The sequence below is a fragment of the Heterodontus francisci genome, unplaced genomic scaffold (genome assembly GCF_036365525.1).
Source record: "Heterodontus francisci isolate sHetFra1 unplaced genomic scaffold, sHetFra1.hap1 HAP1_SCAFFOLD_58, whole genome shotgun sequence".
Lineage (NCBI taxonomy): Eukaryota > Metazoa > Chordata > Chondrichthyes > Heterodontiformes > Heterodontidae > Heterodontus > Heterodontus francisci.
Window position 1 is genome coordinate 10,469,055 of NW_027142006.1, and position 13,996 is coordinate 10,483,050.

Genomic DNA, 13,996 nt, shown 5'->3' on the forward strand with positions numbered 1-13,996 from the left:
AGCCAATATTTTGCATCGGTCTTCAGGGTGGAAGACACTATAAACATCCCAACAATAATAGATGAGCAAGGTGTAAATGGGAGGGAGGAACTTGTAACAATCTCCATCACGAGGGAAAAGGTGCTGGACAAACTGATGGGACTAAAGACAAACAAGTCGCCAAGACCTGATGGCCTCCATCCAAGGGTTTTAAAAGAAATGGCTGCAGAGATAGTAGGGGCATTGGTCATAATATACCAAAATTCATTGGATTCCGTAGGGTGCCAGCGGATTGGAAAACCGCTAATGTGACGCCCTTATTCAAGAAAGGAGGGAGACAGAAGGCAGGAAACTATAGACCAGTTAGCTTAACATCTGTCATTGGGAAAATGCCAGAGTCCAATATTGAGGAAGAAATAGCAGGACATTTGGAAAAACATAATGCAATCAAACAGAGTCAACATGGTTTTATGAAAGGGAAATCATGTTTGACAAACTTGTTATAGCTTTTTGAGGATATAACAAGCAGAGTGGATAAAGGGGAACCAGTAGATGTAGTGTATTTGGATTTTCAGAAGACGTTCACTAAGGTGCCACATAAAAGGTTATTGCACAAAATAGGAGCTCAGGTTATTGGGGGTAATGTGTTAGCATGGATTGTGGATTGGCTAACACACAGAAGGCAGAGTGTCGGGATTAATGGGTCTTTTTCAGGTTGGAAAGCCGTATCTAGTGGGGTGTCACAAGGATCAGTCCTCGGGCCTCAACTATTTACTATCTATATTAATGACTTGGAGGAAGGGACATATTGTAGAGTATCCAAATTTGCTGACGATACAAAAATAGGTGGAAAGGCATGTTGTGATGAGGACACAAAGAAACTGTAAAGGGATATGTTAAGTGAGTGGGCAAAAACTTGGCAGATGGAGTTCAATGTGGGAAAGTGTGAGGTAATACACTTTGGCAGGAAGAATAAAAAGGCAGATTATTATTTAGATGGAGAAAAACTACAACATTCAAAATGCAGTTCAGAGGGATCTGGGTGTTCTTGTGCAGGAAACACAAAAAGTTAGCATGCAGGTGTAGCAAATAATTAGGAAGGCAAATGGAATTTTGGCCTTTATTGCTCGGGGGTGAGAGTTTAAAAATAGGAAAGTCTTATTACAACTTTACAGGGTGTTGGTGAGGCCACACGTGGAGTACTGCGTACAGTTTTGGTCACTGTATTTAAGGAAGGATATCCTAGCATTGGAGGCAGTTCAGAAAAGGTTCACTAGGCTGATTCCTGGAATGCAGGGGTTGTCTTATCAAGAACAGAATGAGAGGTGATCTTATTAAAACAAATAAGATTCTAAGGGGGCTTGACAGGGTAGATGTTGAGAATATATTTCCACTGGTGGGGGAATCTCGAACTGGGGGACATTGTTACAGAATAAGGGGGCACACATTTAAAACTGAGATGTGTATGAATTTTTTTCTCTGAGGGTGGTGAATCTCTGGAATTCTCTACCTCAGAGAGTTGTGGAGGCTAGGTCACTAAATGTATTTCAGGAGGTGGTAGATAGATTTTTGAAATCTCAGGGAGTGGAGGGTTAAGCGGAGCAGGCCCAAAAGAGGAGTTGAGGCATGGGAGAGATCAGACATGATCTTATTGAATGGCGGGCCAGGCTTGAGGGGCTGAATGGTCTACTCCTCCTCCTACTTGTGCTCAGTTTGCAGTAATGGAAGACTATGTCTTCCATTTTTACCATTTATGAGTTTTCTGGAGTAGTGTGTAACATGTAGCTCAGTCTGCAGTCTTACATTATTGAGATTAATTCTGTACTTTACTATCAGGTCCTGTTTGCCTTTCCCATCTGACATAGAATTTGTAGTTCAGGCTGCACACTTGTGAGAATGACACAGTGCCTTGCAATCTGATAGTGGGTGTGATTTTGTACGGAGATTGATGTATCTACCTGGGACAGAGTTGGGGTGAAATGGAAATAACCTCAGTCTGTCCTGCACTGTGTGACTGTTGAATTGAATACATGTGTCTGGAACTTGGGATCAGTGCCGGTCTGACTACGTTTGCTGTCGGTGATTGTGGAACTGATGTCGTTGCTCTCTGTGAGTTGATACTGTACAGACTGTGTGTGAGGAGCTGGCTGCACTTCCCCTTGTGTCGAGGAATCACTACATTTATTCTACTTCCTTCAAGTATTTGGCTGTAGAAAGGAAAATATTTATTATAATTCAGGAAGATGTGTGGTAGAAGATACAAAAGTGACCAAAACAATTTTTCAATGAATAATCATTGTAAACAATCACAAAGGAAACCCAGCAACACAAACAGAGTCAGTGTCTGATTCCACTGCAGTCCTGCAGCCCCCAGCTACTGCATACCAGGGGCTTTGGCCATTTTACAACAATTAAATGACATCCAGAAACAATCCACTGGGCCATGAATGGGACTGACCGACGGAGCAGGGACTTTTACACAGGTCAGATTTCCAGTTCCCGCTCCCATGGTCTAACCGTTCAAATGAAACCAAACAGCCGCTGTTCAAAATGTGTCCTTCACACTTCTCACCTGGTGCCTATAATAGATTCTCTTTGTGTAACTCCCCACATCCCACTGTCCAATAACAATCTATGGGATTAGACTGGATTGCTGCCTTTGCATTGGTGTGGATACGATGGGCCAAATGGCCTAATTCTGTGCTGGAACTTTTTGATGTTTCTGTTTGGTGAATTCTTGCAGAAATCTGCGCCTGCGCTCCCCTCCCCCATCTACCTGTCATGGGGCAGTGCAATGGTTAAAGAATGGAGGGTTTCACCAACTGGATGGTGACGTATATTTAATATAACAGTGACGTGCTGTCTACTACACCACAGAGCCATTCACAGACAAAGCCCAACCACCAGCTCCTTCTCACACACAGTACGTACATTGTCACACACACAGCGCAGAGACACAGACAGGTCATCAGTTCCACAGTCTCAGACAGCAGAAATCGTTCCAGAGACACATTTTCAATCCATCTATCCAACAGAGCAGGAGAGACAGACGTTGTTTCCATGTCACCCCAACTCAGTACCACTGACAGGTAGATTCATAATTCCCAGTCCAAATTCTCTCTCACTATCAAATTATCACTGTGTCAATCCCACAATATTGCAAGCGAATAATGCAAGGCTGGATTTCATCTATTTTAACGCAAGGCGTCTCACAAGTAAGGCAGATGAATTGAGGGATAAAAACAAGAAATGCTCAAAATACTCAGCAGGTCTGGCAGCATCTGTGGAGAGAGAAGCAGAGTTACCATTTCAGGGCATTTGGGGCAGCACAGTGGTTAGCACCGCAGCCTCACAGCTCCAGCGACCCGGGTTCAATTCTGGGTGCTGCCTGTGTGGAGTTTGCAAGTTCTCCCTGTGTCTGCGTGGGTTTCCTCCGGGTGCTCCGGTTTCCTCCCACATGCCAAAGACTTGCAGGTTGATAGGTAAAATTGGCCATTATAAATTGCCCCTAGTATAGGTATGTGGTAGGGAAATATAGGGACAGGTGGGGATGTGGTAGGAATATGGAATTAGTGTAGGATTAGTATGGATGGGTGGTTGATGGTCGGCACAGACTCGGTGGGCCGAAGGGCCTGTTTCACTGCTGTAACTCTAAATAAAAAAATAAAAGGTCAGTGACCCTTCTTCAGAACTCCGAAGATGAATTGAGGGCGTTGATTAAAACATGGCAATATGATATTGCTATCACAGAAACATGGTTGAGGGAAGGGCAGGACTGACAGCTCAATATTCCAGGGTATAGAATCTTCAGGTGTGACAAGGACTGGAGTGGGGGCGAGGGCGAGGGGGAGGGGGGAATGTTAAAGAGGAGGTGGCATTGCACTATTGACCAAGGAATCATTTTCTACAGTAAGGAAGGATGATATATTAAAAGGTTCTGTAAATGAGGCCATATGGTTAGAACTTAAAAACAAAAAGGGGGCAAGCACTTGGCTGGGAGTGTACTACAGGCCTCCAAACAGTCAGGGAGAGATAGAGGAGCAGATATGTAGGCAAATCAAAGAGGGGTGTAAAAATAATAGGGTAATAAGAGGGAATTTCAACTTCCCCAATATTAACTGGGATAGTCGTAGTGCAAAAGGTTAAAGGGGGTGGAATTCTGAAAATGCATTCGGGAGAGCTTTTTGAGCAAGCACGTAGAGAGTCCTGCAAGAGAAAGTGGTACTGGACCTAATCTCGGGGAATGAAGCCGAACAAGTGGTAGAAGTGTCAGTGGAGGAGCATTTCATGGATAGTGACCAGAACTCTAAGATTTAAGGCAGTTATGGAAAAGGACAAAAATGAACTGGAAATAAAGGTACTGTTTTGGGGGAAGGTCAATTTCAATATGATAAAACAGGATCTGGCCAAAGTGGACTGGGAGCAGCTACTTCTAGGAAAGTCTACATCAGACCAGTGGGAGTCATTTATAAATGAGATAGTGAGAGTTCAGGGCCCACATGTTCCCGTAAAGATGAAGGGTAGGACCAACAAGTTTAGGGAACCCTGAATGTCAAGGGATATCGAGGATTGAATAAGGAAAAAAAAAAGGCTTATGGCAGATTCAGAGGGCTGAAAACAGCAAAGGCCCCAGAGGAGTATAGAAAGTGCAGGTGGGGGGGTACATTAAAAAAAAAGTAATTAAGAGAGCGAAGAGGGGGCATGGAAAAACACTGGTGGGCAAGATAAAGGAAAATCCCAAGGCATTTTATAAGTATATTAAGGGCAAGACGATAACCAGGGAAAGAGTAGGGCCCATTAGGGACCAACGTGGCAATCTGTATGTGGAGCCGGAGGATGTAAGCGAGGTTTTGGTTGGTTACTTTTCGTCTGTGTTCACTATGGAGAAGGACGGTGTTGGTGTAGAGATCAGGGAGGGGGATTGTGATATACGTGAACAAATTAGCATTGAAAGGGAGGAGGTGTTAGCGGTTTTAGCGGGCTCAAAAGTGGATAAATCATCAGGCCCAGATGAGATGTATTCCAGGCTGCTATGTGTGGCAAGGGAGGAGATTGCATGGTCTCTGACACAAATTTTCAAATCCTCTCTGGCCACAGGAGAGGTGCCAGAGGACTGGAGGACAGTGAATGTGGTACCATTATTCAAGAAGGGTAGCAGGGATAAACCAGGTAATTACAGGCCAGTGAGTCTAACATCAGTGGTAAGAAAACTATTGGAAAAAATTCTGAGGGACAGGATTAATCTCCACTTGGAGAGGCAGGGATCAATCAGGGATAGTCAGTATGGCTTTGTCAGGGGGAGATCGTGTCTAACAAATTTGATTGAATTTTGTGAGGTGGTGATTAGGCATGTAGATGAGGTTAAAGCAGTTGATGTAGTCTACATGGACTTCAGTAAGGCTTTTGATAAGGTCCCACATGGGAGATTGGACAAGAAGCTAAGAGTCCATGGGATCCAGGCCAATTTGGCAAATTGGATCCAAAATTGGCTTATGGGCAGGAGGCAGAGGGTGATGGTCGAGGGTTGTTTTTGCGATTGAAAGCCTGTGACCAGTGGTGTACCACAGGGATTGGTGCAGGGACCCTTGCTGTTTGCAGTGTACATTAATGATTTAGATGTGAATATAGGTGATATGATCAGTAAGTTCGCAGATGACATGAAAATTGGTGGGTGTCGTAAATAGTGAGGAGGAAAGCCTTAGATTACGGATGATATAGATGGGTTGGTAAGGTGGGCAGAGCAGTGGGAGATAAAATTCAATTCTGAGAAGTGTGAGGTGATGCATTTTGGGAGGACTAACAAGGCAAGAGAATATACAATAGATGAAAGGACCACAGGAAGTACAGAGGGACATTGGTATACTTGCCCATTGAACACCGAAGGCAGCAGCACAGGTGGAAAAGGTGGTTAGGAAGACATATGGGATAGTTGCCTTTATTAGCCGAGGCATAGAATATAAGAGCAGGGAGGTTATGATGGAGTTGTATAAAATGCTGGTTCGGCCACAGCTGGAGTATTGTGTACAGTTCTGGTCGCCACACTATTGGAAGGATGTGATTGCACTGGAGAGGTTGCAGAGGAGATTCACCAGGATGTTGCCTGAGCTGGAACATTTCAGCTGTGAAGAGAGACTGGATAGACCATGGTTGTTTTCCTTAGAACAGAGAAGGCCGAGGGGGGACTTGATTGAGGTATAAAAAATTATGAGTGGCATAGATACGGTAGATAGGAAGAAACTTTTTTTCCCTTAGCAGAGGTGTCAATAACCAGGGGGCATGGATTTAAGGTAAGGGGCAAGAGGTTGAGCGGGGAATTGAGGAAAAACCTTTTCTCCCAGAGAGTGGTTGGAATCTGGAACACACTGCTTGAAGGGGCGGTAGAGGCAGGAACCCTCACAACATTTAAGAATAATTTAGATAAGCACTTGAAATGCCATAGCATACAAGGCTACAGGCCAAGTGCTAGAAAATAGGATTAGAATAGATAGGTCCTTGATGGCTGACATGGACACGATGGGCTGAAGGGCCTGTTTCTATGCTGTATAACTCTGACTCTATGACTAACCTCAGCTACAATTTAAATACATATAGAACTGGCACGTGGTTCCCGTTTCAAAGTTACAGAATTAACCTCAATAATGTACTCTGAGATTCAGGTTAAATACCAGCTAAATATTTACACGTTATGAGTTTAGAAGTTGCAGTATTAATTCCCATAATGTATTTATTTTTATTTATAGATACAGCATTGAAAATGGCCTATCGGCCCACCGGGTCTGTGCCGACCAACAACCACCCATTTATATTAACCCTACATTAATCCCATACTCCCTACCACATCCCCACCATTCTCCTACCACCTACCTACACTAGGGGAAATTTACAATGGCCAATTTACTGATCAACCTGCATGTCTTTGGCTGTGGGAGGAAACCGGAGCACTCGGTGGAAACCCACGCGGTCACAGGGAGAACTTGCAAACTCCACACAGGCAGTACCCAGAACTGAACCCGGGTCACTGGAGCTGTGAGGCTGCGGTGCTAACCACTGCATCACCCACACTTGGACACTAGTCCATATCTCAACTGCATAATCAGATTGAGAGATTATGAAAAACAGTATAACCTGAGATACAAACTCATATTCCAGTTTAAAACTTATCTGGATTGTGGAACTAAAAGATACAATATAAATTTGATTTCTCTAGTGAGCTATAAGTTTTCTATCAGTCCAAAAACCACATATAGTGTCAGATGGAAGATACTGTACAGTTCCAGACTGAGCTCATTTTACATGCAAGTCCAAAATTATCACTGTCCGACTGAATGGCACTGATCAAATTGCTTCGTACAGTCTGAGTTACACTTGCACACCAATCCGGTATTAGATTGTAGGATACATTATCTTTCACTATTGTGTTCACAGTGACAGATATTTAATACTCGGCAAAACCTCAAACGTATTGTCTGCTTAAAACCGACCACATCAGTGGCCTGTTGCTGTGCTGACATTTTATGTAGAATGAATCCAGACTTGCAAACAGTCCCAGGGACAGAAGATTATATAATGAATCCCATACTCATACAGAGTACCAGACACTGCCAGATAGAGAGTGATGCTGAAACACATGCTCAGTGCCAGGTGCTGAAAGGCATCGGTTGATGACTGCACTCACTCACAATTCCTCAGCCTGAGTCATCTAAAGCAATCTAACACACAAATAGTAGCACTGAGAGATTGAGAAAGAGTCCAAAACTCACATGGAGCACTCGATGCTGACAGATACAAACTGAAGACTATACACACATGGATCTAGGATTAGCTAACTCACAGGAAACAGAGAGTGGGGATAAATTGGGCATTTTCATTTTCGCAATCTAACTAATGGAGTGGCACAGTGATCAGTGCTGGTGCCTCAACTATGTATGGTCTATATTAATAACTTACATGAAGCGATCAAGTGTATTGTTGCCAAATTTATGGATGTGACAAAGATCGATAGGAAAGCAAGTTATGAGGAGGATAAAGTGTCTGCAAAGAGATATAGATAGGTTAAGTCAATGGGCAAAAGTTTGGCAGCTGGAGTATAATGTGGGAATATGTTAGGTTGTCTAATTTGACAGGAAGAATAGAAAAACAGAATATTCCTTACATAGAGAGAGAGACTGCAGAATGCTGCTGCACCAAGGGATCTGGGTGTCCAGGTACACGAATTACAAAAAGTTAGCATGAAGGTATAGCAAGTAATTAGGAAGGAAAATGGAATGTTGGCATTTTTAGCAAGGGGAATGGAGTATAAAAGTAGGGAAGTTTTACTATAACTGTCTAGGGCATTAGTGACAACCCAACTAAAGGACTCCATACAGTTTTGGTCTCCTTACTTAAGGAGGGATATACTTGCATTGGAATCAATTCAGAGAAGGTTCACTAGGCTGATTTCTGTGATGAAGGATTGCCTTATGAGACAATGTTGAGCAGGTTGGGCCTATACCCACTGTAGTTAGAAGATTGAGAGGTGATCTTATTGAAACCTATAAGATTCTCAGTGGGCTGGACAGGTAGATGCTGAGAGGATGTTTCTCCTTGTGGGGGAATGTAGGGGCGAGAGTTTCAAGCTAAGTGGTCTTCCATTCAAGAAGGAGATCAAGAGGAATTTCTTCTCTCAGAGGGTTGTTCATCTTTGGAATTCTGTTCCCCAGAGGACTGTGGAGGCTGAGTCATTGAATCAAGGCTCTGTTAGACAAATTTTTGATCTACATGGGAATCAATGGTTGGGAATCAATGGTTATGGGTGCAGGCAGGAAGGTGAAATTAAGGTCACAATCAGAAGAGCCATGATCTTATCGAATGGCAGAGCAGGCTTGGTGGGTCAAATGGCCTATTTCTGCTCCTATTTCGTATCTTATTATATTCTTACACACACGCGTACACACACACACACACACACAACCAGTGTGTGGCAGATCTAGAATTCATCTCACTTTCATACACAATACCAGTGACTGAAAGGTACAGAATCAATCCCACAGATGCATACAGTACCACCGACAAGTACAGGATGAATCCCATGCTCACACACACCACTAGGTATTAAAAGATACATGTGATTCCCACTCGCACATGACAATATGAGACGGAGTTACAGAATGATTTCCACATTCACATAGAGCACCACTGACTGCTGATTAATTCATTCCACAATCTCACACACTACCAGAGGCTGAGAGATACAAAATTAATCCCACACTCCGATGTAGTAGCAAAGACTGACACATACAAAATCAATCACAAACACTCCTACAGTACCACTGGCAGATTCCGTAACTGCCAAAATTACCAGAGACTGACAAATAAATCGTGAACTCCGGCATATTGTGAGATGCTGACACAGATAGCTTGAATTCCACACATACAGAACCACTGACAGATTCAGAGTAAGTCCCAAATTCACGTACCATCCCAGAGACCGACAGATACAGAATGGATGTCATACTCAAACACAGTACCAGAGTCTGACAGAAAGAGAAGGAATCCATACAAAACCAGATACCGAGAGCTACCGAATTACATAACATGTGCAAACACAGTACCACAGACTAAAAGCAGTGGAATTAATTGCACATTCACATGCAATAGCAGAGACACAACGACACTGAATCATCAATAAGTGTCCTCCCACCAACAGCCAGGACATTTCCAGGGAGCTGTACACAGGGAGCGGCTCTTTCAATATCAACTGGGGCCGGAGAATCTTTGTGAAATATCCTTCCTGATTGCAGGAAGGGTGTTTGTGACTGGTTGCAAATATTTATTCTGATTGGATGGGGAAAAACACCAATTAGAGAATTACAGAAAAAAACATTTATGACATCACTCCCAATCACCCAATCACAATCTTTACTTCCCCCCCATCCCTCATTAGCATAGAGCTGTGGGATTGTCTATTTAATCCGCACTCAGAAGGGGTTTGGTTTATTTCTGTGTCTGAAATTGAATCTGAAGATGGTTGAGGAGAAGAAGAAAGCAGCTCCTAAGAAGGGCGCCAAGAAAACTGTGAGTAAACCGTCAGCAAAGGGCGGCAAGAAGCGGAGAAAGTCGAGGAAGGAGAGTTACTCCATCTACATCAACAAAGTGATGAAGCAGGTTCACCCCGACACCGGCATCTCCTCCAAGGCCATGAGCATCATGAACTCGTTTGTGAACGATATTTTCGAGCGCATCGCGGGTGAGGCTTCCCGCCTGGCCCATTACAACAAGCGCAGCACCATCAGCTCCCGGGAGATCCAGACCGCCGTGCGCCTGCTGCTGCCCGGGGAGCTGGCCAAGCACGCCGTGTCTGAAGGGACAAAGGCGGTGACCAAGTACACCAGCTCCAAGTAAAACTGCACAATGGACTGAAAAACATCCCAAACACAACGGCTCTTTTAAGAGCCACCCACAATCTCTCTGAAAAAGCTGCATCCGACATCTCCATTAAATTATTTTAAAACAATGTACAACATAATAACGTTCCCACTGCTGTACCTGTGTCTCCTGTCCCATAAACTGTACAAGGACACATAATCCGCTCATCCACCTTCGCTTTTTTGCTTAAAGCTGTTATTATGGCACAGCTCCTGAATGATTGCATTAACAGCTGTTTTTAGCTGCAACGGTCAGACCTTAGTCCCTTCACTCTATTCCTGAAATGTGAACTGATTCATCGTTTTATTAACAGCAACTCGCCGGAACAGGAACAGAGCAGATTAAGCAGATCCGGCTTCCTCTTTTCAGAGAAGGACACTGGGCTCTGATTGAAGACTAAACTGAGTGTTTTCCTTCAGTGAAATGCTGTGAACAGGGATTTATTCCCACCTGGAACAGTTTGCAAACGATTGTAGAATGAACCATAATTTAAACAACATTTTGAAAATACGCTTGTGATTGGTGACGGAAAGAATTGAATAAAACAAAAAAAAGAGAAGGGATTTGAAATCTTTGACGAAGGATGACATTTATTTTAATCCGCTCTTTTCCGGTAATGAAATTGGCGGGCTTTGTGAAATTGACAAATTCTCTGCTTCTGGTAGTGTGGCGGTAAATCCCGCCCTCTTCTGTTTGTGTCCTGATTGGTGAAGAATATAGGCAAATGAGGTGAATTAAGTACCGACCAATGAGATGGGTTCTCAGTCTATAAGTACAGTAAATGCTGCGGAAAATAACCATTCTTTGTGAAAGTATTTGTGAGATTGTGAAAATGACTGGAAGAGGAAAGACCAGCGGGAAAGCTCGGGCCAAGGCCAAGTCTCGCTCCTCCCGGGCTGGACTGCAGTTCCCGGTGGGCCGGGTTCACAGGCTCCTGAGGAAGGGTAACTATGCTGAGCGTGTGGGTGCCGGAGCCCCGGTCTATTTGGCTGCTGTGCTCGAGTATCTGACCGCTGAAATCCTCGAGCTGGCCGGTAACGCGGCCCGGGACAACAAGAAGAGCCGCATCATCCCCAGACACCTGCAGCTGGCCGTCCGCAACGACGAGGAGCTCAACAAGCTGCTGGGAGGAGTGACCATCGCTCAGGGCGGGGTGCTGCCTAATATCCAGGCCGTGCTGCTGCCCAAGAAAACCAGCGCTCAGAGCTCCCAGAAGAAGTAAAGCGGCCAAAATATCATCGAATAAACCAAAGGCTCTTTTCAGAGCCACCCACAGTCTCTGTGAAAGGGCTGGTTACTGTCAGGAGGGAATCAGAGATGGAGTTATTGTAACAGTGGATTGACCTGTTTCGCATGCAGACAGTTTGAATTCTGTTTTTTTTCTCTCTCCGGCTTCTCAATGAGAATTTGCTCCCGGAACAGAGTAAATGCAGGAAGGAAGAGGCCATTCTCGGGCTGTGTGTTTCTCTCCTAACCTGATCTGTTTAGACCGCACTTCTCAGAGGACGGAATCTGAGAGTTGCTCACACACGGGAGCTGAGTCCATTGCAGCGCTTTAATATGTGCCTTCCCCCCGGCCCTCCCTATTCTCCGGACACAAAACTGTCTAATCCCCCGGCGGCTGGAGAGTCGGGGATTCTCTCCCCGCAGTGTCAGGGTTTGCAAACCTGGGCAACTGGCGGTTCGAGTCAGAGTGACCGAGCTGCCTCACCTGTCCTGTGTACCGATTTCCAAGGGATTCAACTATTAGCGAACTCATTGGGTAATGTTTGTAAATAACCCTCATGTGAACGGGGCTGGCTCCATTAATTCCTTCCAAATAAAACTGGGATCTATTTCTTTTCCCCAACTGTCAGCTAACGGATCCCAGGAGCAGGGTTGAGATTGTGCTGAACAGCAATGAGTGTCCGGTAATGCTGCTTTCTAAATTCCAGATCAGCTCTCAGTCATACAGGCCTTTACCAGAAACCATGTGGCCGCCCCTCCAATCTAATGGGTTTGATGATGAACAGAGATGGCAGCTCTTTCCTTTGCTGATTTGGTGGCTCTGAAAAGAGCCCTTGTTACACTTGTTACTGAAGCCGGGTTTTAGGCGCGTTCCCCGCGGATGCGGCGGGCCAGCTGGATGTCTTTGCGCATGATGGTGACTCGCTTGGCGTGGATGGCACACAGGTTGGTGTCCTCAAAGAGCCCCACCAGGTAAGACTCGCTGGCCTCCTGCAGGGCCATGACGGCCGAGCTCTGGAAGCGCAGGTCTGTCTTGAAGTCCTGAGCGATCTCTCTGACCAGGCGCTGGAAGGGCAGTTTGCGGATGAGGAGCTCAGTGGATTTCTGGTAACGGCGGATCTCCCTGAGAGCCACAGTGCCGGGTCTGTAGCGATGAGGCTTCTTTACTCCACCCGTGGCTGGAGCGCTCTTCCGGGCCGCTTTGGTAGCCAGCTGTTTGCGAGGAGCTTTCCCTCCGGTCGATTTACGCGCTGTCTGCTTTGTCCGGGCCATTTTCTCAACAGATTCTGCACAATCTGAGACACACAGACTGTTAATACTGAATCTTCTTCACATCCGCCTTTTTAAACTCTGTGAGGAACCGCCCTGAGCAGTAATTGGCTGGAACCCGACGCCCAGTCAGTTTGAACCAAACTCCGATAATGAACAGAAACACAGGAAGCTATTGCCTCCGATTGGCCGATTATTACTGATACATCAATTTTTAAAAAACCGCCAATATCAGTGCCGGAAACAACGGTTTTGACAAAGGAAAAATTTGCTTTAATTCATCTTCTGAACATGATCCGAACATTTCAATGATATTTGTCAGCAAAGATCTTTTACAGCAAAGATTTTAAACTCTTTCTCTTGTATGATTCTACACTTTGTCACAAGTTCCAGATACACTTTTCCAATCCGGTATCTATTCGGGTTTATTCTCCGTCCTTTTTGAAACAGTCTGGAAGCGGAGGCAGAAAGTCTCATTCACAACATTCTGCAAGCGGATACATTTCAGGTCAATCTTTGTCAAGATACCGCATCACTGATTCTCGATTGAACCTATTTGTGGGAGACAAAAGCGGAGAGAAGATTTTTACTGTCAGGTGTTGAAATGTGAGACTGAGGGTTCCTACAACAGCGGGGTTTCTAGATAATGTACTTATTAATTATTGAGGCCAAGCTTGAACAAGGGAAACAAGTGACTGAGAACTGATGTGTCAGCTTTTATGAACGGAATACAGGAAAGGGGCCGAATATGAATGCGCGTCTGAAATCAAAGCGCACTTGGGGTCAGTGGTCAGTAATTAATTTACGTGGCATTATTAAGTAGAGACACAAAGATCTCACAGACAGTGAAAGTGAATTACCCAAATATACCTGGGATAAAACAGAGATCACAAAGGCAATTAGAAAGTTCCAGACTTTTCATATATAAAAAACAAAACAAACCGATACATTAGAGATGAAGTTGGAGCTTTTTCAGAGAGATTGTGGGTGGCTCTTAAAAGAGCCATTGTGTTTGGGATGTTTTTCAGTCCATTGTGCAGTTTTACTTGGAGCTGGTGTACTTGGTCACCGCCTTTGTCCCTTCCGACACGGCGTGCTTGGCCAGCTCCCCGGGCAG

General features: G+C 44.7%; 1 protein-coding gene across 1 annotated transcript; it reads right to left on the reverse strand.

The window, feature by feature from the left end:
- Positions 1-12,364: 12,364 nt before the first annotated feature.
- LOC137365907 (histone H3-like) lies at positions 12,365-12,882 on the reverse strand. The gene has a single exon (XM_068028151.1). The coding sequence runs from the start codon at positions 12,880-12,882 to the stop codon at positions 12,472-12,474; it is 411 nt and encodes a 136-aa protein (XP_067884252.1). The 3' UTR covers positions 12,365-12,471.
- Positions 12,883-13,996: the final 1,114 nt, after the last annotated feature.

Excerpts from the sequence above, each read along its gene's own strand:
- LOC137365907 (XM_068028151.1), bottom strand. The coding sequence starts at position 12,882 with ATGGCCCGGACAAAGCAGACAGCGCGTAAATCGACCGGAGGGAAAGCT.